General features: G+C 35.6%; 1 protein-coding gene across 1 annotated transcript; it reads left to right on the forward strand.

Moving 5' to 3' along the window:
- The first annotated feature begins 694 nt into the window (after positions 1–694).
- Positions 695–23,307, forward strand: LOC129264419 (CAAX prenyl protease 2-like). Its single transcript, XM_064101508.1, has 8 exons — positions 695–700; positions 901–981; positions 8,169–8,235; positions 9,962–10,029; positions 10,486–10,594; positions 11,779–11,850; positions 16,372–16,434; positions 19,910–23,307. The coding sequence occupies exons 1-8, from the start codon at positions 695–697 to the stop codon at positions 20,140–20,142; spliced, it is 699 nt and encodes a 232-aa protein (XP_063957578.1). The 3' UTR covers positions 20,143–23,307.
- The last annotated feature ends 219 nt before the right edge of the window (positions 23,308–23,526 follow it).

Genomic DNA, 23,526 nt, shown 5'->3' on the forward strand with positions numbered 1-23,526 from the left:
TAGGGTCAATGAACTTAGACCATGTTGGGGGAATCAACATCAAAATCTTAACCTAAGGTTAAGTTTTTGAAATGTCATCATAACTTAGAAAATATATGGACCTAGTTCATGAAACTTATACATAAGGTTAATCAAGTATCACTGAACATCCTGCATGAGTTTCACGTCACATGACCAAGGTCAAAGGTCATTTAGGGTCAATGAACTTTGGCCGAATTGGGGGTATCTGTTGAATTACCATCATAACTTTGAAAGTTTATGGATCTGATTCATGAAACTTGGACATAATAGTAATCAAGTATTACTGAACATCCTGTGCAAGTTTCAGGTCACATGATCAAGGTCAAAGGTCATTTAGGGTCAATGAACTTTGGCCAAATTGGGGTATTTGTTGAATTACAGCCATAAATTTGAAAGTGTGTTGGTCTAGTTCATAAAACTTGGACATAATAGTAATCAAGTATCACTGAACATCCTGTGCGAGTTTCAGGTCACATGATCAAGGTCAAAGGTCATGTAAGGTCAAAGAACTTTGGCCACGTTGGGGGTATTTTTTTAATTGCCATCATATCTCTATAAGTGTATTGGTCTAGTTCATAAAACGTGGAAATAAGAGTAACCAAGTATCACTGAACATCTTGTGCGAGTTATAGTAGTTTTCAAAATCAGCACTGCTGCTATATTGAATCGCGTGATGCAGGTGAGACGGCCAGAGGCATTCCACTTGTTTTAGTGTATATTCGTGTTTCAGGTGGTCATTGCCATTAAAATTGCATATATAATCTATGAATATTTTGTTATTCCTTATGTTCAGGCAGCCAGCGACATGAAAGAATCCATAAAACTAGTATTGTTATAATTTGTTTATTATTATACTTAATCTCTTTTTTGATCTTTCAGGGATTGTCACTATGCGAGCATTTGGGTGTACGAAGTCAAGGTCTTCTAGCTGCCATCACTGTGCCATTAGTCTTAACTATGGTGAGATACATAGTATATATTAAATGGAGGGATAAATTAAGAGAAAGACGGGAGCTATGTTCTTCTCACAGTTCATGAGTTATGAAATATTAGGAGGACAAAGATTATTATCACTCTGGAATATTCATGAATTTGGCCATTAACCCTAAAAGGGCCGGGGGGCAAAATTTGCCCCCCCCCCCTCTACATTTTTCATGATAATCCGCCACACAAAATTTTTCAACCGCGCCGCATGCCGACATTTTAATTTCAATATCTCGCACAACTTCTGAGACCAAATTTGCGATTTCCCTGTTCACGCCACTTAGGGTGGCTTTTCTCATGGGTTACGCCATTTAGGGTTGCAAATTTAGTTAATGTAGTTACGCCATTTAGGGTGCATTTCTGATGTTGTCGGACATGGGTGGGTAGCAGTCCATGTGGAGAGTGACCCCTCCCCCCGGACCCAAAGCTGCTCAAAAACGTGAATTCATGTACAAATCCAATGCAATGCAAATTGTGTATTTAGCCAAAATTTATAAATGTATCATTATTTCTACTTTTACTGATTAAACTTAATTAATTTTGTCGTGTTTATGATCAGAATCAAGTCTGCAAAAAATTCCATTAAAAAAAAAACAATAAAAAAAGTTGAAAAACAGAGAAATAAATAAGAAAATTTAAAAACAATAAAATGCATTAAAAAAAAATTGTGATACCTAATAAAAAAACCAAAACATTTGATCAGGATCCTACAAAGAGTCTGTGAACAAAAATTAGCAGTTTTGGGGCCGTATGATAGTTGATTAGAGCATGGACCTATGAAAGCTGGACATTCATCGGTTAGTTAATGAATTCACTAACATCTGACTGTCATTGTCATGTGAATAACATTCTCTTCATATTTATCTCCTGTGATACCATCATGGTCGCCGTCAATTAAACCATGAGTTACAGAAGCTTTCGGTGATTAGACATTTAACATTAGACAAATTGTATGCGCAGAAGGTAATAAATTACCTGAATTCTCGGAAATTAATGTGCAGTTCTGGTTTACAAATGGTTATCTTAGTTCCATGGTTTTTATTTGGAAAAATGTATGAATATTTCAAGATAGAGGCTAAAATGAAATTGACTGATTGTAATTTATAATCAAATTTTAAAGATTTCCTCATAATATTCCAGAGAAACATGGTGGGTTTCTTGTAGGGGTCGTCCCCCTCTCGTTAGAAAAGTCATTATGAGTGTGCAGAAGCGTGCAAATCGATAATGATAAATTTGATATCACAAAAATCGTCTGCTTCTCAATTTGCTGTTCCAAATCTGAAACATCTTAATTGAAAGGTATAATCTGCTACAAGACATCAGCCAACAAACGGCAAACATAGCGAAACATTCCTTTGTGAAGATCAGATTCGCCTTGGTAGTCGCTATTGTCAAAGCACCTGTATGTTATCATTAATATGCACATAATCAGGAGACGGCGACTATGATTGCATCAAAAGAATGATCGCGTTAATTGTCCATTTCTTATAGGTCCATGATTAGAGCAAATGTTTTAATTCATGCATAGATTTGCATAATTAATTCATTAAATGAAAAATCTTATTTAAAAAAATTAACCATACAGCCTTGTAGATTTTATTGCACACTAACACTTTGCAAATTTTCGCAGCACTCGTGCGATCGAAGGCTGAGATCTCAGGGGGGGGGCGGAATCCGGGTTTATAGGATTAATAGGAGAAGAGTAGGCACAAGGGATGCATTTTTTGTCTATAAACTATTATAGGCGCCGCTTTTTTGACGGCGGTGTCAACATCAAATCTTAAAGGTCAAGTCCACCACAGAAAAAAGTTGATTTGAATAAGTAGAGAAAAATCAAACATGAATAACGCTGAAAACTTCATCAAAATCGGATGTAAAATAAGAAAGTTATAACATTTTAAAGTTTTGCTCATTTTTCACAAAACAGTTCTATGCTCAACTCAGTGATATGCAAATGAGAGAGTCGATGATGTCACCCACTCACTATTTCTTTTGTTATTGTTTGAATAATACAATATTTCAATTTTTACGAATTCGACAATAAGGACCCCTTTGCTTGAACCACAAAATGTTAAAATAATGGAATTAAATGTGTTCAGGGAGGAATGAAACTTTGTTTCACATGACAATGACGAGAAAATCAAAATATTTCATATAATAAAATACAAAAGAAATAGTGAGTGGATGATGTCATCGGTCCCCTCATTAGCATACCGACCAGGATGTGCATATAACTGTTTTAGTGAAATTAAGCGAAACTTTAAAATGTCATAACTTTCTTATTTTTCATTTGATTTTCATGAAATTTTCAGTGTTATGCTTGTTGGATTTTTCTCCTTTTGTTCAAATCAACGTTTTGTTGGGGTGGACTTGTCCTTTAAACTATATGGTGTGATTCAGAGAGATGGGGGGTGTAATATTAAGTAGGTGGTATTTGTATGGAGAGCTTGAACATAATTAAGACTACCTTATGAGTACAGTATGAACATCCATGTGCTGAAACTGACAATGCTATCCCCAATGGCATAAAGAGATACATTTAATTTAGAACTGAAATCTGAATTAATTTATTTTATCCTATTCTAATACCCTGTTGTAGAAGAAAATGTTGTTTCACCAATTACCTAAACATTAGAAAGTGAGAGATTTATGATTTAATGATCCTCGTAATGACAACTATAATCGAAAATAAGATTAAACAAAACATTTATTCTGAGCACATGGTCTATGAGGCGCCGAATGTACCATTATTATATAGAACAATTATTTGTTATATAATCATTATTTATTAAATAATAACTATTATTTATATATAATTAACATTTTATTTGTAAATAACTACTATTATATAAAATATCATTTCTAATTATTTATATATAATTCCAAGTAATACTTCATTATTTGTAAATAATAATAGTTCGACATTCCATTATTTATAAATAATGATTATTTGTTTTTCATTATTTATAAATAATGATTATTTGTTTTTCATTATTTATAAATAATGATTATTTGTTTTTCATTATTTATAAATAATGATTATTTGTTTTTCATTATTTATAAATAATGATTATTTGTTTTTCATTATTTACAAATAATGATTATTTGTTTTTCATTATTTATAAATAATTTGTTGAGTTTTCCATTATTTATAAATAATGATTATTTGTTAAATAATGAAAACGTCTACTTCATTATTTATAAATAATTTTTTCGAGTGCACCATTATTCTCATTATTTATAAATAATCATTATTTAATGTTCGAGTTTTCCATTATTTATAAATAAAGATTATTTGTTAAATAATGAAATATCTACTTCATTATTTATAAAGAATAATTTTGTTTCAATATCCCATTATTTATAAATAATCATTATTTATAAACAATTTTTACAGTTTGCCATTATATACAAATAATCATTATTTATATACAAATAACCATTATTTATTAAATAATGCCATTATTTATTAAATAATGCCATTATTTATTAAATAATGGAAAACTCGCTATAACATGCAAATGTGGGACCGCCCATGATATGAATATTCATGATGCGATTTCCTTTTTCGTGATTTTTCTTCACAAATTTTTGTCCATTTCCTCTTCATAATGACATTTCTTGAAGCAATTTTCTAGGGATATGGTCTGATTGTAATATTCTTCATTTTCTATATAACTTCGTCTTCGTAGAAATATCAAAAAGTGTAATTTTATACGATTTTTCCTACAGTTCACAATCCCCATAGGCGCGCGTGTACGGTAGGGACAACCGGTGAATCGACGGAGTGCTCTTCATCGAAATACTACGTTGGTTGGTCCCCGGAAGTGGCGGGCGGAATTTAGCCCGAATCCTCGATGGAAGTCGATCAAGTGCATATGAGCTGAGAGAGTGAAATATCAGTGTACTTGTACAGGCCCTTCTACTTTTTATAAATATTTCTTGTTGCTTTTTTTGTTAAGTTAATTTTTCCTGGTGTAGAGATAAGTTTCAGTTCTAATAATGCACTTCAAATACATTTTGGAGTGTCTGTTTGAGGCGTTTGGGGCGATTTCACCCTGGCCCCAAAATGCTCGCAACGACAATACGGGGGCATGATGACCCCTAAATTTTTAAAAACTTATTTTTCTATTGAAAATTATCACAAAATTCACCAAAAGTGTGCACGAAAGCCTTCGTATTTCACTTTTAAAACTCCAAAAAGTGCCCAAATGACAAGCTTGGTCGCTTCGCTGTGTCGCTTTCAACTTGAGAACGTTTACGCGTCTGCTCCCCCCCCCTCCTCCGAAAGAAATTCTGTATACGGCCATGCTCTAAAGAGCCTGGCACATTGATTTATGTATACTTTCATTTTCATTATTTTTATCTCATTATCAACATGGCCTTACGCAGAATTTTTTCCAGGGGGGCCGGGGCCGGAGCATGACGCGCGTAAACTTTCTCAAAAAAATCTTGAAAGCGAGACAGCCACGGGACCATGTAAACCCAAATGACAAGCTTTGTCGCTTCGCTGTCTCGCTTTCAACTTGAGAACGTTTACACGCGTCTGCCCCCACCCCCCGAAAGAAATTCTGTGAACAGCCATGCTCAAAAGAGCATATGGCACATTGATTTATATGTACTTTTCATTTTCATTATTTTTATCACATTATCATCATGGCCTTACACAGAATTTTTACCGGGGGGGGGGGGGGCAGCTAGGACGCGCGTAAAGTTTCTCAAAAAAATCTTGAAAGCGAGACAGCGACGCGACCAAGCTCAAATGACAAGCTTGGTCGCTTCGCTTTCTCAAGATTTTTATGAGAAAGTTTACGCGCGTCCTGCTCCGCGCCCCCCACCCCCCCCCCCCCCGGAAAAAATTCTGCGTAAGGCCATGATGATAATGAGATAAAAATAATGAAAATGAAGTATACATAAATCAATGTGCCAGGCTCTTTAGAGCATGGCCGTATACAGAATTTCTTTCGGAGGAGGGGGGGGGGGGAAGCAGACGCGTAAACGTTCTCAAGTTGAAAGCGACACAGCGAAGCGACCAAGCTTGTCATTTGGGCACTTTTTGGAGTTTTAAAAGTGAAATACGAAGGCTTTCGTGCACACTTTTGGTGAATTTTGTGATAATTTTCAATAGAAAAATAAGTTTTTAAAAAATTAGGGGTCATCATGCCCCCGTATTGTCGTTGCGAGCATTTTGGGGCCAGGGTGAAATCGCCCCAAACGCCTCAAACAGACACTCCAAAATGTATTTGAAGTGCATTATTAGAACTGAAACTTATTTCTACACCAGGAAAAATTAACTTAACATTAACAAAAAAAGCAACAAGAAATATTTATAAAAAGTAGAAGGGCCTGTACAAGTACACTGATATTTCACTCTCTCAGCTCATATGCACTTGATCGACTTCCATCGAGGATTCGGGCTAAATTCCGCCCGCCACTTCCGGGGACCAACCAACGTAGTATTTCGATGAAGAGCACTCCGTCGATTCACCGGTTGTCCCTACCGTACACGCGCGCCTATGGGGATTGTGAACTGTAGGAAAAATCGTATAAAATTACACTTTTTGATATTTCTACGAAGACGAAGTTATATAGAAAATGAAGAATATTACAATCAGACCATATCCCTAGAAAATTGCTTCAAGAAATGTCATTATGAAGAGGAAATGGACAAAAATTTGTGAAGAAAAATCACGAAAAAGGAAATCGCATCATGAATATTCATATCATGGGCGGTCCCATATTTGCATGTTATAGCGAGTTTTCCATTATTTAATAAATAATGGCATTATTTAATAAATAATGGCATTATTTAATAAATAATGGCATTATTTAATAAATAATGGTTATTTGTATATCAATAATGATTATTTGTATATAATGGCAAACTGTAAAAATTGTTTATAAATAATGATTATTTATAAATAATGGGATATTGAAACAAAATTATTATTTATAAATAATGAAGTAGATATTTCATTATTTAACAAATAATCTTTATTTATAAATAATGGAAAACTCGAACATTAAATAATGATTATTTATAAATAATGAGAATAATGGTGCACTCGAAAAAATTATTTATAAATAATGAAGTAGACGTTTTCATTATTTAACAAATAATCATTATTTATAAATAATGGAAAACTCAACAAATTATTTATAAATAATGAAAAACAAATAATCATTATTTATAAATAATGAAAAACAAATAATCATTATTTGTAAATAATGAAAAACAAATAATCATTATTTATAAATAATGAAAAACAAATAATCATTATTTATAAATAATGAAAAACAAATAATCATTATTTATAAATAATGAAAAACAAATAATCATTATTTATAAATAATGAAAAACAAATAATCATTATTTATAAATAATGGAATGTCGAACTATTATTATTTACAAATAATGAAGTATTACTTGGAATTATATATAAATAATTAGAAATGATATTTTATATAATAGTAGTTATTTACAAATAAAATGTAAATTATATATAAATAATAGTTATTATTTAATAAATAATGATTATATAACAAATAATTGTTCTATATAATATTGGTACATTCGGCGCCTCATAATGGTCAAGGTAATTTACCTGTCACTTTAGTATCACATTGTGCCCAATGATATCGTATAAATATATATTTCATATTGCTATGATATACTTATTTCCTGAATATTCAAGGTGAGTGGAGCGTAGGAGGGTTGGTTGAGGATGGGAGATGTTCTGAATCATGCAAAGGGGGTGGGGGTGATTGCAATTGTAAGCGAGTTGAATTTTGCACCCCACCCCCCCCCCCATTCTTCAGGGGGACAAAATCAGGTTCTAAATTTTTGACAGCTGACTGATTTTATGAAAACAAAATTTCTATATATTTCTCTACATCTGTGTTTAAGGCAATTTTTTTCTTCTTTCAATGTTCGTAATGCGCTTTAACACCCTCTACCTTCGTCTTTATGTCTATATGTGTATTATGACGGAATAAACCCATTCATAGACTTCACCCTTACGTAGGATGTAGGCATATATATATATATATATATATATATATATTTGTGTGTGTGTGTGTATGTACATGGTGGAAGAATATAAATAAGAATTTCCAGTTTCCAGTAATATCTGCCTTTTTTGTCTCCTCTTTTGTCTCCTCAGGTTCTGTTTCTAGGACCATTGTATATGCTTTATTTGGATGGATCTCATTCTCATGATGTACCAATAGGTATGGCAAAAAAAAATTCTGTACATGTATGTATGTATTTCATTTTGATCCATTGCTTTGTTTGATAACATTGGTAATAAATTTAAAGCCCTTCCAAACCTTTAGTAAAGTGAAAAAGTATGATCTAACATTCCTGTTTTACAAAAATGTAGTTGCTGTAGAATCTTTTTCATCCATTGACTCCTTGTTGAAATTTGGAAGCTGAATAATTAGAGATCTTGCATCCTCTGTTAATTTTTTTCTTCTAGAAAGGGCCCTTTGAGCAGTCTTACAAAGTTCTAATTATTTTGTTTGTCTCGCCTTCATAGCAGAGTGAGACTAGATCCCACTTTTCCTACAGCAACTGTGGCATCGTCAACATTGTAATCTTAACCAAGGTTAAGTTTGAATTTATATGGACCTATTACATTAAACTTGGACATAAGCCCAATCATGTATCGCTGATTATTTTGCCCGAGTTACAGGTCATATGATCAAGTTCAAAGGTCATATAGGGGCAATTGAACTTTGACCATGGCTGGGGGTATCAACACTGAAATCTTTACCAAGGTTAAGGTTCCGCTTGTTGAAAATTTATCAAACGAAATACATGTTTATTTCATACCCCTATATAAACTGCTTTATGGTTTTCACATTCATTTACATGTATAATCTGATGAATTGGAAGAGTGACAAACAGTTTTGGTCCAATTGACCAAAACTTAGGCTAAGGTCACAACTCTAAAATTTAGCCTGCTCGGCGACCGGGCGGCGAGTTTTTAGCCCATTTCGCCCGGGCACCACTGGTTTTTGGGGCATCGCTCGGTCGCCGCTCAAGATTTAGCGCGGAGTTAAAATTCTGGCGGCGCCTGCTCACTTTTCACTTGCCGCCCAAAATATGCTCGGCGTCTGGTTGGTCGCCGTCCGGGCGCCGACGTAATTGAGTGGTCGCTGTTGAACGATTTAGGTCGAAAATTGAACTGGTAGGATCAACGGCTGTCGAGCAGTCATCGGCCTTCAGAGATCGGTCGATGATCTCGCGGCGAATTCAAGATCAGACAGGCGATTACCTAAAAATAGGCCGGTGGGGGACAGCTCGGGATTCAGTGGGTCGTCAGCCGATCACTGCTCGGACGCTATAAGTTCCCCGATTTGACCCAGATTAGGCCTTGAATAATGGGTGATCTATCGGGCACTGCTCGGCCACCGCTGAATATTTTTACAGCCCGCTCGACTTCTAAAAAATCGTTCGGTGATGCCTAAATTCCAGCGGCGCCCGAGCAGGCTACTAATTGGTCAGTCGCAGCTTTGAGTTATGACTTGTGACTTATACATGAAGTATGTAAACATGATTGGTTGTTGTAAGTAAGGGTACTTAGATCAGCAGAATAGTTTAAAACATTTGATTGTCTTCAATAAAAAGAAAATCTCTTCAAAGCCCATGAAGATCAGAGTGATTCAATATTAAAAGAGGATTCAGGTAGAAATATAAGTAGAAATCATGCCTTTAACTAATTCTTGTTTACTACTACAAACGTTGATTGATTTGTTGATTAAACTTTAAACCAAATGCATTTCTCAACCATCATTCATTGCATAATGATAACTTGAGAACACTTTGACTGTCTTCATTCTTTTGAAGAAATTCTATTTTATGTAATTGATGGTTCATGTTTTCTTGATACCTTGATGATTTCTAATTGTTTGTCGATTGTCATTCTCTTTTCTCTTTTATTCCTATATGTAGTAGTAGAAAGGGGTGTTCTTGGGAGCACATACACAGTGCAGATGGTGTGGCTTAGAAATTATTTGATAGTAAGTATTATATTCCTTGCTTAAGATCATACTTTAAGAGTGTACATGAGGAGAAAACCAAGAGTTTTACATAGTCCATTTTTCCCCCGAGGGGGAAAAAACTGATGTACTTGCTTTTCTGACCCCCTCCACATACACTGCTCATGGCAGCTCAAGACATATTGTGCGAATCTCACCAGTGTGCTGAGCCAAAATGTCGCATTAATGCACGAATATAGAAGATTCGCGATTTGTGTTGTACAAAGCCTCGGAAGCTAGCGAAAATTTGAACCATACTCATATTTTGCAAGCAATTTTTCTTCACTGCAAGAGTAAACTGAATTGTATGAGATCATGAACATAAATGTTTAAAGTCTGAATGTTTACAATTAAATGACTTAAAACTTTTTACAAAACATGCACTTTGGTAGTACAGATCACTCCTGACTAAACATTTCAAATTGAATCTCATTTTAGGCTCCATTCACAGAAGAGTTTGTTTTTCGAGCATGTATGCTGCCTCTACTTGTGCCTTGTTTTGGCTGTCCAACAGCTGTCATTGTGTGCCCACTCTTCTTTGGAGTAGGTATGTTTAACATATTGACTTGATAAATCCTATAATTCCATTGACTTTGTACAGGAACCAGCCAGTTCCAGGAGGCAATAGGTTAACGCAAATTCAGTGGACTATATTTTGATCTCCGGAACTAAAGTTGTGATGTAACTATGTATAGCCAAATGTGATGCCGGTCCCTAGATTATTAATATACATAAGTATATCATCACCTTTATCACTCAAACCATAATCAAACTGTCTAGAGATTATGAATATAGTTTTCTTCACCAGTAAAATATGGGAAAACGGCTCAGTAAGCACAATAAGCTTATTTAAAACATTCTTAGATCCCCATAATTTCAGCCTAGTGTTAGACGATGGCTTGAATTAAACCTTTTTTTTTCTTACATTCTTTGGCTCTCCACAATTTAGCGTGGGGTTAGACCTGGTTTGAGTTAAACAAATTGTTGACACTCCCAGCTCTCCATAATTTCAGTCCAGTCTGAGACTGGTTTTTATATGTTTTTACACTCTTGGCTCTCAATAATGCAGCCCAGTCTATGACCATGGTTTGAGATAAACTGGAGTCTAGAAAATGAATGAGGCTTTGCTTGACCTTATCTTGTTTGTTAAATAAGTCATTGTAATATGTTGTTCGTCACTTCAAGTAAAAAAAAAATGTAAGGCAATGTGACAGTACAATGATATCCCAAAGCAAGTGCTCTTACATACGAAGATCAATTTTACCAAATCAATATCATAATCGGTACTCACATGAGAGATGGTCAACAATGTCAAAGACCATTCATTATGTATTTTAGATTAGAGTATAAGATTTCATGTATTCACTTTTTCTTTTTGTAGATTTAGTAATAAAGAAGTTTTTCATTGAATTGAGTAGTCCTTTGATGATTCAAATAATTGTTTATATTAGATCAGCAAAAATAATGTTTAAATATGTAAACAGTCAATGCATGATCATATATACACCATGTTTGATCATGTCACTTTTGTTGATTTGTATGGGTTTTTTTTATTAAGAACTAAAAAGTGCCAGATATCTTTTATTTTACATCTATAAACTTTGAGATGAAATTTCATGATTTACATCATCTTGATTTTGAGGTGGACTTGACTTTCAAGTGAGACCCTAAGATTAATGATTTCCATATTTTGTTCATTTTGCAAGTTCTGTAATTTTTGTCATTCTACAGCTCATATACATCACATCATTGAAAGATTAAGATTTGGATCAGAGCCTTTATCAGCAATCATTTTTACAGCTTGTAAGTAGAAGTGTTATAGTCAGGGTCGGAATTACACGGGGGCGACGGGCGATTTTGCCCCCATGACAGCCCAAATCGCCGCTAAAAATTCTCAAAACCCAATGCTTTGGGGCGACTTTTTATTTCAGAATCGCCCCAATAAAATACCATCGACAATGTAAAAAATACTTTACATAATTACGTTCTCCGGCGGCGGAGCAAGCGCATCTTTTATATCGCCCTTGCCAGCTTTAAGTTGAACGGTCGATGCAATATCCGAACCTTCCGTAACACCAGAAGCTTCGCGATTGTAAATTAACGCGCAATGCAATATGGGATGCGGAGTACGCATAGTCTTTAGCACGGGGTTTTTAGAATTGTTGACGCACTTGCCGCATGGCTTATGTACATGTACGCGTGCACGATTAGACTGCACAGCTGGTAACGAGACCACGTGCAGAGATGCCAACCGTTACGGATTCGCCGTATTTGTTCCGATTTTATTCCTCCAATTACGGTGTTACGGCAACAATAAAAAGGTTACGGAAAAAACAACTACAATACATGTGTATTGTGTATTGCTTTGCTGTGCATGTGTATATATGCGTGTATTGTGTATTGTGCATGTATATGCGTGTATTGTGTATACATGTATCGTGCATGCAGCGTGTGTGTGGCCAACGGTAAACCAACGGGAGTTCTCTACTATAATTTATAAACGCGCGCACTGCCTACTACGTTCATTGAGTTATGCTTTTATCAAGGCTTTCTGATTAGAATTATCGATATCCTGGCCAATCAATGCGAGCGACAAGTTCCGAAGGCACGCACATAGACAAGCACAAATCAGCGGCACGAATCGCGGTATAATAGCGACTGGTAAATACGACTGTAAAGATGATGACGTCATCCAAGATGGCAACTTACGATGACCAACGAAGGAATCGAGGATGACTAAGTTTTGATCATCATTTGAAAGGAATTAGCGGTAACTGCGGTCTAAGGTACGATGTTTCTGAATTTTATATATTTTCTCGTAAGTTTGGATGTAATTATTTTTTCATAATGTGACATTTGATGTACCAAAAACGATCCGAAAATCGGGTTTCCGCCGAATGTTAGATCTAACGTTACTGCTGCATGCTGATACGGAACTCAGGGAGCTCCGGCCCGAAAAGCGGGCCGGAGCTCCTTGGGTTACGTACGTATCAGCTAGCCCAGAGCTCCCTGGGTTAGCTGATACGTTGTCTTAATGTACGGGCCAACAACTCTTCAGTCTATGTATTGGTGAGTGGAGCCAACGCGGTTCAGCTGAACAACCAAAATACAGAGACTGAAGCTTTTGGTCTAGCGTTCTATGAGAAACACACAACTAACTACCGTCAGTTTTTCAAACCTAATTGACTTCAAAGTCATCGATCACAACAAGGTAAGAAGCCACTTGGTCCTCCCCCCCCCCCTCCCCTAAATTTGAGGTGGGGGCAGAGAAACTCCCATTTGTTCCTGACAAATATGGTAAATATTCCTGACAACTCTCTTTAGGTTGGCATCTCTGCACGTGCATCGTACGGTATATTATGTGTACTAGGCATGCACAGAATTGTATGCGATCAGCTGGTGATTGTGACAGCGCTGATTATCGACATCGTCGAGTCGGAGTGCAAGATGGATAAGTTTCTAATTCGAGTTAAACCTGGCTCTGCCATACGGCCAGCGCCAGAAGCCTTTCCAAATCGAGATACTGTTGAGAAGGATAAGCCAAAAAAAGAAACAGTACTGTACAGAGACAATCGACAATAAAGTCTTGGGGCCTCGATTGGCTCGAATCTGAAGTTTGTGAAGCTGAAGGCGACTCTGGTGCACTAGCGGACCTACGGGGGGGGGGGCAGGGGGGCAGTCTGCCCCCCCTGACGAGTCACAACCCATGCACTTTTTTTTTTCCGATACGAAATCCTATATTTTTTTTTTGCTTGTCACATTTTTGGGCGGACGAATTTGCCCCCCCCCCCTGTTAAAAATCCTAGGTACGCCACTGCTCTGGTGGGATCACTGTTGTTTATTGTAAGGCCTGTAGCCTACAGTAATTACAGTTAAAAATGTTCTGAGCTTTTAGGCATCACATTGAGTCTCGGAATGTCAAAAGGTAATTGCTGATATGCGATAAAAAAAGTAGCCCCATGAATTAGAAAATAGCCCCAAGATATTCAGTGGTAGCCCCAATGTAAAAAAAAAAGTAGCCCCTAAAAAAAAATGAATTCCTACCCTGGTTATAGTACTATAGAAAGTGGTCCTATACATATGGCATGTTATATCCCTTACTGAAAATTTGGTGCTCTTTAATTGTTTGAGAGCCTTCATGTGAGTTATTATAATATTACCAGGAGAATGAAATTAATCAGATTTTAAGAAAGGTCATGATGTCAGCAGTGGCGGACCGTGACCCGGAGGAGACAAAGCATTTGAGGGGCACAGCATTGTTAAAAAACAATACTGTATAGTGCCCTTCCAATCATTGTCTCCTCCAGGTCACGGTCCGCCACTGAATGTCAGAGTAGAATTTTTTTTTTTGCATCTGATTGCCCCTGTTCCCCAAACCAAGCAACCAATTGTTCACATCGAACGGAGGGTTGTCTCCACCTGGCTAGTCTTGTGACGCAGACACAGATCTATTTCTGCTGATCGCAGTGCTTTTAATGACTGGTGGGTAGTAATTAGCGCAATAAAACACAATACGAACTGAGTCATGGACTTCCTGATATCTAAATTTTCAAATTTGACGTCTTGCTTGTCTGATTCTTCATGTTGACAACACTAATATTAATGGCCATCATCTGCTTATCAAGAGTTTCAGGTTGTGGTCGATTTCATTCAGCAAAGTTAGTTAAAGGCAACTGATATAACTGAAAGTTATTAAGCCTGCGTGCAGTCACTGCGCAAACCACCGCACTATACAGACCTAACTATCCCACATTTTGGATTGCCTTCCCGCCATTCTGAGTTGTACCTTAAATATCCTGCTGTGATATTAAAGTGATATTTCAAATGATGGCATGGAGCCCGTAACACAACGCTTAGCAATGATCGTAGTACACATTTTCTTGATTGATTGCATTGACCACAATGTACAATCAACCATAAAAATCAAGCCTACGATCAATCGTTATGCTTTGTGTTACGGCCCCCTGGTGGTAGAGTCACTGACTGGCAATCAGAAGATGAGAGGTTCATGTCCTGCTGGTTCCAAGATTTTTTCTGACTATCTTTCAGATCGAATATTCAATCTTATTTACCTGAGTGCAAGCCAGAAATGTGTGTATCAAACCTCCCCAGCTAGCCTTTAATATTCAACTTCAATAATATTTTTCCTGCTTCAATCAAAATCAAATAAGAACTTCCCCCTTTTATTTGGCATTTGTGAGACTGCACCACAATACCACATATAATTTGGATTTTGTAATTTTTTGTTCTTGCTTATCAATTGTGTTTGGGGTTAGAATTATCAAATTTCTTCTCTTTTTTGTGGTCAGTTTTTAAAGCAAGAATATACCTTTCCTATTGGATGTAACCATGTTTAATTTTATTTGAGAGATTCAATTCTTTCTTTTGGAGGGGGTGTGGTAATTTCAAGTAGTACTTTATTTAAATAAAATTTCTTTCCCTTTGATCACCCATAAATGCAAACTGGGTAAGTCCTGAACAGGATGTGCTTAATTAGGATCCAAAGTTGGGAATTATTTGATGACTCCTTTGAATTTTTTTTAATATAATTTTTTTTGTATTGAGTGTCACCTCTGCACAATAGTTTGAGGGTCATGCTAAACTTCAGATCAGTGGAGGGTCAGGGCTTTAATAGCCTTTGGCAACTTTAATCCCTTATTTATATTGTAAAGAACTTCCTGGGGAAGGGAACATTGTTTTTCAAAGAAGGTTATGGTCATCCAATGGGTTAATGAAGTCTCCTCTCAAGAAATCTTCAACTTGACCATTTGGTAAAATGATGAGGTGTCTGGTTAATAGTTACTACATTTCTACTTTATATGGATGGTTCAAAGTAGGGTACTAGCTGAAAACTTAGCAATGCTAAAGGGCCTTGAAAAGTGTGATATTGCATTAACATTTAGCAGTGGAAGTACAGTGTAATTTGTCCACTTCAACTGCCTTAGCTTGCTGTCCTGTGGTTCTAAAAAGTTTTTTTTTTTTCAGTAATCAACTTATGAGAAATGAATCAGCACTGAATATCAAAATGCAACTCTTCACTTAAAGTCAGTGCATTACATGACCAATATCCCCTCATGTATTTATTTCAGGTGTAAAAATCAGTTTTAGGAAACTAATTAGACCAGTAGATATCATCACATGCAGGAAACTGAGATACATAAACCATCCTTCATAATGATATGTAGCACTAGGACTTGTACATCATCGAATTGTATTTAGACTCAATCAATGCTCTCAAAGCTTTTGGTGTATGATATTTGATTTGTCTTCCTTATATCTTTATTGAGATTTATTTAATTTTTGTCTTTCTTTTCCCTTGTTTAGTTTTCCAGTCGTGTTACACAACCGTATTTGGTGCCTACTCAGCTTTCCTATTTGTAAGAACTGGTGAGTAAAGTGTATGTCTGTTTGGGTCTTATACAGACATGTATCAAACAGATAGTGTTATGTCAGGTCCGGGACCATTCTATAAAAAGTTACAGCTATTGTAACTTGCCATTAATAATCTAATAATTTATCTGGTTATTTAAATGACCAGTCCACCCCAACAAAATGTTTATTTGAATAAAAAGAGAAAAATCAAGCACAACACTGAAAATTTCATCAAAATTGGATGTAAAATTAAAAAAAATATGACATTTTAAAGTTTTGCTTGATTTTACAAAACAATTATGCACTTCCTGATTGGTATGCAAATGAGGAGACTGATGAGGTCATCCTCTCCCTATTTCTTTTGTATTTTATTGTATGAAATATAATATTTTCTCATTTTCTCATTGTCAAGTGAAAGAGAGATTAATTCCTCCCTGAACATATGAATTTAGCATTGTTTTAATACTGTATGGTTTTAAGTTGGTCCTTATTGTCAAATCTTATTAAATGAAATATTGTGTATTTCAAACAATAAAAAACAAAAGAAATGTGAGTGAGGAACATCATTGATTGTCTAATTTGCATATCACTGAGTTGTGCATATAACTGTTTTGTGAAAAATAAGCAAAACTTTAATGGCCTAACTTTCTCACTTTACATCTGATTTTGATGAAATTTTCAGCATTATGCTAGTTTGATTTACATTTTTCTGGGGTGGACTTCACCTTTAAAATGTGCTTAAGACATACATATCTAAGTGCTTACAGCTCTATTATTAGCCCCGTTATTGGATTTGATCAGTGACTCCCGCACACAACATCCTCCACTCCTTGTGGATTATTTCATTCAGTCGCTTTCAAAGTGCACACGATGCTTTTTGCGTTTTTGCAAACAGAACCACAGAGCTGAAACCGTGTTCTGATTTTATTTTTGATATATAAAAACACAAATTTAGAATGAGAAATCAGAAAAAGCCCAAAAGTATTTCTGATTTCAATTTTCTGTTTCTGATTAACAAAAACGAAATCACAACACGTTTTTCACGTTGTGATTTTGTTTTTGTGTTTTCAAAAACCAAACAACGGGGCTGATTTCCATTTTCGCTTCTTCAGGATTGGAACAGAAAAACAAATTATCCATTAGTACCTTGATTTGGAGGTCACATGGTAAGGTCAAAAGACATTTTGACGTCAACGTTAAAGTTAACGTGCAAGACTCTTATGACATGATATTTCTGGTTATTTTCAGAAGGGGGCGAGACACAACATCGCTTATGCCTTCTTGTGCTTATATTACTGTAAACACTGTCATTTTCGCGGGATTAATATTTCGCGCTTGGCGGCTTCAAAACATATTCGCGGGTTCTTGAATTTGTGCTGCACACTCCATAATCACAAAGTCACTTCCTTCTACCCCATCTGTGAATGGTTTTAATTAACATTTCAGCAATGAAATTGTATTTTCTGATCACTAATTATAGCTCTAATGTGGCGTAATTCAGCATTGTTTTGATCCAATCATGAGCTTTTGTGACATTTAGCGCAACTTTTTTTTGTGGGGCGGACATCGAGGAAGGCAAAACGGAGGCGCTGCTGGCCTGGTGTGGATGGCCGAGCACCAAGTAAGGACCAGGAGGATTATGGCTATTCAAAGTGCATGGGATCAATCAACAAACTTTGGCGATCAAAAAACTAAACAGATCTAAACACTCGCCAATCAGACAGCAAAAGCAACTTATATTTCAAGCAAAATCATAAATTACTGATCTGCGACTGTTAGAAAAAATGTGCGCATTGGAACAAATTCTCGCGATGCATATGATTTTGGAGCAAGCTTACTTGCTTAAATGTCGCCCTCTATAGGTCAAATTATGCAGTCTGCCAAAAAGATACATGCAATTGGGCCGCGGTTCAAAACATGCATTAAAATAGATGCTCATAAATTCGTGCTCACTGATCTTGCCGCGAAATCCGCGAAACTTTCCACACCGCAAAAATTTCTGCTTTTACAGTATATAAATAGTGTACAATATACTGGATTATATGTACGACAAATATAAAATTATCCCGAGTGCAGGTTTTGTGAAATAGACCTGCACTTGGGATATTTATATTTGGATTTCATATAGTCCAGTAATATTGTATGATAGAACATTCACTATTTATTATAGTAAATTGTACGCCTACTTAGCTGCTTGTTGTATGCGATCAAATGGGAGGCTGAATGTCAAACATTCGTACCGTTGCACACGTACCATCCAAAATGTATATAGTACGCTCCATAATATAAAGTTGCACAAGTCAGGAAAATGTGGCGTCACTGTAAAAATTAAGATTTAACGCATCGCATTCGCTCAGTAAATGCAGATGCGCAGGACCGACTGGCTAATTGCGCATTGCCATTAGACCCTAATCAATATTATCCCCATTCATTTAACACGGGCTTTACCCTCCAAAAATCGAAAGTTTTATTGTACATATGTACAATGAAACTCTTTGAAGGGAGGTCACGTGGTACCAATCTAGCCAATCACAGCTCATATTTTACTACTACTGTTTACTATATAGGCATATATCCCTATGTAACTTTACTTAGCACCTAAGACAATGTCCCAGTCGTGTGGAACATCATGCATAACTTTACCAACAGCTTTGTGAGACACCCACCTGGCATGTTGAAAAGCAGAGGGGAAAGAGAATTCAAGAAAAGTGAGGGTTGTGGGCATAGGAAGTGGGGTGGGGGTGGGGGACATGTCCCCCCTAAATTTGAGGTGGAGGGGGACGATCCCCCCCCCCCTAAATTTTTTTTTAATCTTTTTTTTTTGCTTGTCAAAAAATTTTGGTAGTCCCTCCCTGAAATTTTGGTTGATAACCTTTTTTTTTTCCTGCGTCCCCCCCTAAAATTTTTGGCTTCCGCCGCCAATGGATGTGGGTGTGAGGTTAGATAACTAAAATGAAGAACGAAAGTACCGATGAATTTTATTATATTGACATCAAATATTTGTTATTTTGGAATGATCTGGGACTTTGTGAGGCATCAATGTTACTTCATAATGTAAACATTACTTGAAATAACTAGTAAATACAAAATCATGCCATATCTTTAGCATTCAAATCAAAGTCTTTATTGAAACATATAGGATGGTATATCATATTTGCAAACACCCATCTGGTTCGCTGGATATAAAGCAGTATTTCTTTGCACTGTTAAGACAATTGGATACTAAGTAATTACCTCCAGTCATGGGTTTGTCAGAGATCAGATGGTGTCTCTAGCAATTTGACAATCTGAGAGTTTCTTACATTTTCCCGGCTTTGGATATGTTTGATTTAGGAATGCCAAAGTTTTCCAATCTAAACATGATGAAGACTGCACATTGCTACTTGAACAATATTTCATTTCTCATTATATTCATGTTGAATTTATATATTTATATATTTTGTATAATACTGTGATTATCTCTTCTTATGTGTTTTTTTTTTTACCATAGGTCACCTGGCTGGGCCATTCATATGTCATTCGTTCTGTAACTACATGGGTTTTCCAGAGATAGGTCAGGTTTTTCATTATAGTCCTAGACATCGTGCAATAATCACAGTTACCTTCATTGTTGGACTCCTAACATTCCTCCTCCTTCTTTACCCCTTGACCACGCCGTCATTGTATATGAATACAATGTGTGATGGCCACATTGAAGACCATCATCACAACATAGAACTTTGATACCGTCCATCCTGGTAAATCAGTGCTCACCGTCAGCACACAGATTGTGGTCGTGAATTCACAAATTACTTTTTTGCTCACCTTTTTTTTTTAATTGGAAAGTATACTTGAAGAAGGTATGTGGATTTTATGATAGGCAATGTAAGGACAACAGAGAGGGCTCAATCATGTTCTTTCCTCCAGTCAAAGACGTAACATTCTTGAGGTGTTTTGATAAGGACACTCACAAGTTATAAAATACCAACTATTTGTACATTCATGTATGAATTTGGACAAAAATTGAATCACTACAGGTGTGTGTGTGTTTTTTTTGTAAGCTATTAATTTATGACTTAACAAACAACTAGAATATCAAATGTCAATACTGGAGTACCAAAAATGAAGTTTAAGGGGGGGGGGGTAAAAACATTTTGACAAAGTATATGGTGTATCTCATAACATAGTGGCAAATCATGTATTTGGCACTGACAATGTGTTAATAGCACAAATATTAATGATGCATATTCAACTTTAGTTAACGCTATTGCATTGATACAGAAACTCACTTAATTCGCAATATCCCAGCTGTTTGTAAAGTCATGTATACTATCACAAACAGCAGAATAAAACACCACCATATTGGCTAGGATAGTTCCATAAAGTATACCATTCACATTACCAGAAACTGTTGTACATGTATAAATCCAAGATTATTCAGTCTGGTACCTAGCTTGGGTAGCTGGCATTGAGGATGCGATATAGCATTGATCATGAGGGATTACCAGAGATTATTTGTACTGTAGGTAAAATTGTGTGGTAATTCTTATTTCATGTAGTATAAACACACAAACTCATTAGCATGGGACAACTTGTGCAGTGAGTTGCCATCAATGACAACTCAATCGTACCTACCGGTAGATTAATTTGAATGTTATTTTGATTTTATTTGCAATTTTTTCTTTTCTTACTGCAACAAACTGTTCATATTTTGTTTGCTTCTAAAAAGCATTGTGTGAGTACAATATCATTTTAATTTCAATTTTTCTGTAACATTCCAAAGTAGTCAGTGAATGTATTTTGGATTATATCCATCATAATGAAAATCTAATAATAATACTGATATAATACTGCAGAACTATGGCCAGTTATAATACTGTAGAACTATGGCCAGTCATAATACTGTAGGAATATACCCAATCATAATACTGTAGAATCTGTATATGTTGAATTGCATGGGACTACAAAAATCTTTTGATTTAAGGTGAAAATTGCAGATATTCTGGTCCTAAATAATGCTTTGACCTATGACTGATTGAATTATGTAGACTACTAATGATCCCTGGTCACTGATCACAAGTAGTCACATTGTGCTGAGGCAAAATAAATGCATGGTCGTGTGCAAGCATAGCCAGTCATTGATTAGGAACAACTTCATCTTATGATATTTAATGTAATTAAGGTTTCTGAGCTTTGATATTCCATAACATGCTCTCTAGTTATGGGGAAATCATTTTTGTCTCGCCTGAACAAAGTTCGGCAGAGACCCAGTGATCACTTTTCCTGTTACCGGTAGTCTGTTAGGTTGTTATGAAAATATTAAAATTTTTGTTCAATTTGCTCTCATTTCTTTATTTCTGCATCGCCTATGTTCACATTTGGTACATATGATCCTTAGGAAGTAACACATGTGAGCCCGTGAGAATGATGGGGTCAAAGGTCATCTAGGAGTCAAAAGGTCAAATGATATGAGGCATTTACCATGTACCTCAGAGAAGACCTCGAGTCTTCTGTCCTCTGGTTGCTTGCTTACAAAGCATCCATGCTTTCTTAGCAATCGCCATAACCACCTTATAAAGTGATAACAGACATTCCCTCTTTACACTGAAATGATTTACTGTGTGTGAGCTATGTTGCCTATTGGTATGATCGGGTCAAAACAATGTTGATAGAAGTTAGATCTGTTAGTTAATTAGAATAGCATTCTTAGAAAAAAATGACACAATTCATGAATTAAAACATTACACAACCTTACACCCATGCAAGAATGAATAGGGAAAAAAAGGTGCACTCTGCATCCACTATGAATGACCAACAACTCCCAGATCTGAATATGAATACAGATTACAAATGAATTTGTTACAAATGCTGATGGTTATGGATGTTAACAAACTCATTTGCATGTTCAAGCCAAAACATCACCGGCCACCAAGCATGTTTATGTGGTGCAAGCCAACTGTCTGTTATTTGTTCAGAGAAAATGTATCGGAAAGCTTGCAAGATTGTAGGAATTAGGGCAATGAATTGTAATATTCTGAGAATGACCCATTGCTATCACCTTATTTCCCAAAATGTCAGGGAAGACACTTGGGGGGGAAAAAGTTATTGAGGGATTTTTTTTTCCCCATTTTTTTCATTGACTGATCATGAAAATCTTAAGTGTATTAATTTGTGCCAAGATTTACCTTGTAAAAACAAATCATGTCACCAGCACCAGTATCATCATTGTTAATCTCAGTCATTGAACTTTTTTTGAGGAAAAAGCTTTCCTCCTCATAATATATTAGTAACAAAACAGGAAAACATGAGATGAAATAGATTTTTAAATTTCCAGATTGTATCATGTGATATGTGATTTTTGAATTGTTTATTATTATCATTAATGTTTGCATTCAAAACTCATCAACTTTATGGTGCAACTTCTCATGAACATTTACTTTATTGTAATGTCAGTTTTTGATGATGAACATATGTGCTTATGCAGAGGTTATCATACTGACTGAATTTATTTTTTTAAGAAAATTGCTACTTGTACCAACTTATTTCTATTACAGATAAGCTAGTGTATACAATTCAATTGCTTTTCCATTTTATGATTGACTTATAGCAGCTGTAAATTTTTGTTTAATTTTCAATCTGATACATTAAAACTTTACTAAACATGTGTTTCACCATTCATTACAACTTATGAGGACGAGTATTTCCTATCGTTGATTTAAAAAGAAAAAAGGAAGAGAAAGGTTGAATTGAGGGAAGTTGAATTTCTGGCCTAGAAAATATTTCTGCATTGTCTTTCTGCTTAAAGTGTGAATACATGTATTTCCATAGTGAAATGGCAATAAGTGCCACATATTATAATGTGGTATTCAGATAGTGAGGAAGTATATATTTTCTTGTTTTGTTGTATTGTGATATTTGGTGACAGAATAGTTTTTGCACCTTTATCAAGGGTTTTATTGAATTTATATAAACTACAGATATTGTTTTTTGTTTTTTTGAAAATTAGAATATTACCAATGAAGTATGTACTTTCAGTTGCGTGTGTTAATCAGTTAATGTAGTTGATAATTAGGACAATCACAAAATGTGCCTGAACTTCGTATCTCCTTTTTTATGTTGTGAAAATTT

The sequence above is a fragment of the Lytechinus pictus genome, chromosome 7 (genome assembly GCF_037042905.1).
Source record: "Lytechinus pictus isolate F3 Inbred chromosome 7, Lp3.0, whole genome shotgun sequence".
NCBI classification, from domain to species: Eukaryota; Metazoa; Echinodermata; class Echinoidea; order Temnopleuroida; family Toxopneustidae; genus Lytechinus; species Lytechinus pictus.

Coding starts and splice junctions, on each gene's coding strand:
- LOC129264419 (XM_064101508.1), top strand. Junction 982..8,168: donor TGCCATTAGTCTTAACTATG/GTGAGATACATA, acceptor TTGTCTCCTCAG/GTTCTGTTTCTAGGACCATT. Junction 10,030..10,485: donor GGCTTAGAAATTATTTGATA/GTAAGTATTATA, acceptor ATCTCATTTTAG/GCTCCATTCACAGAAGAGTT.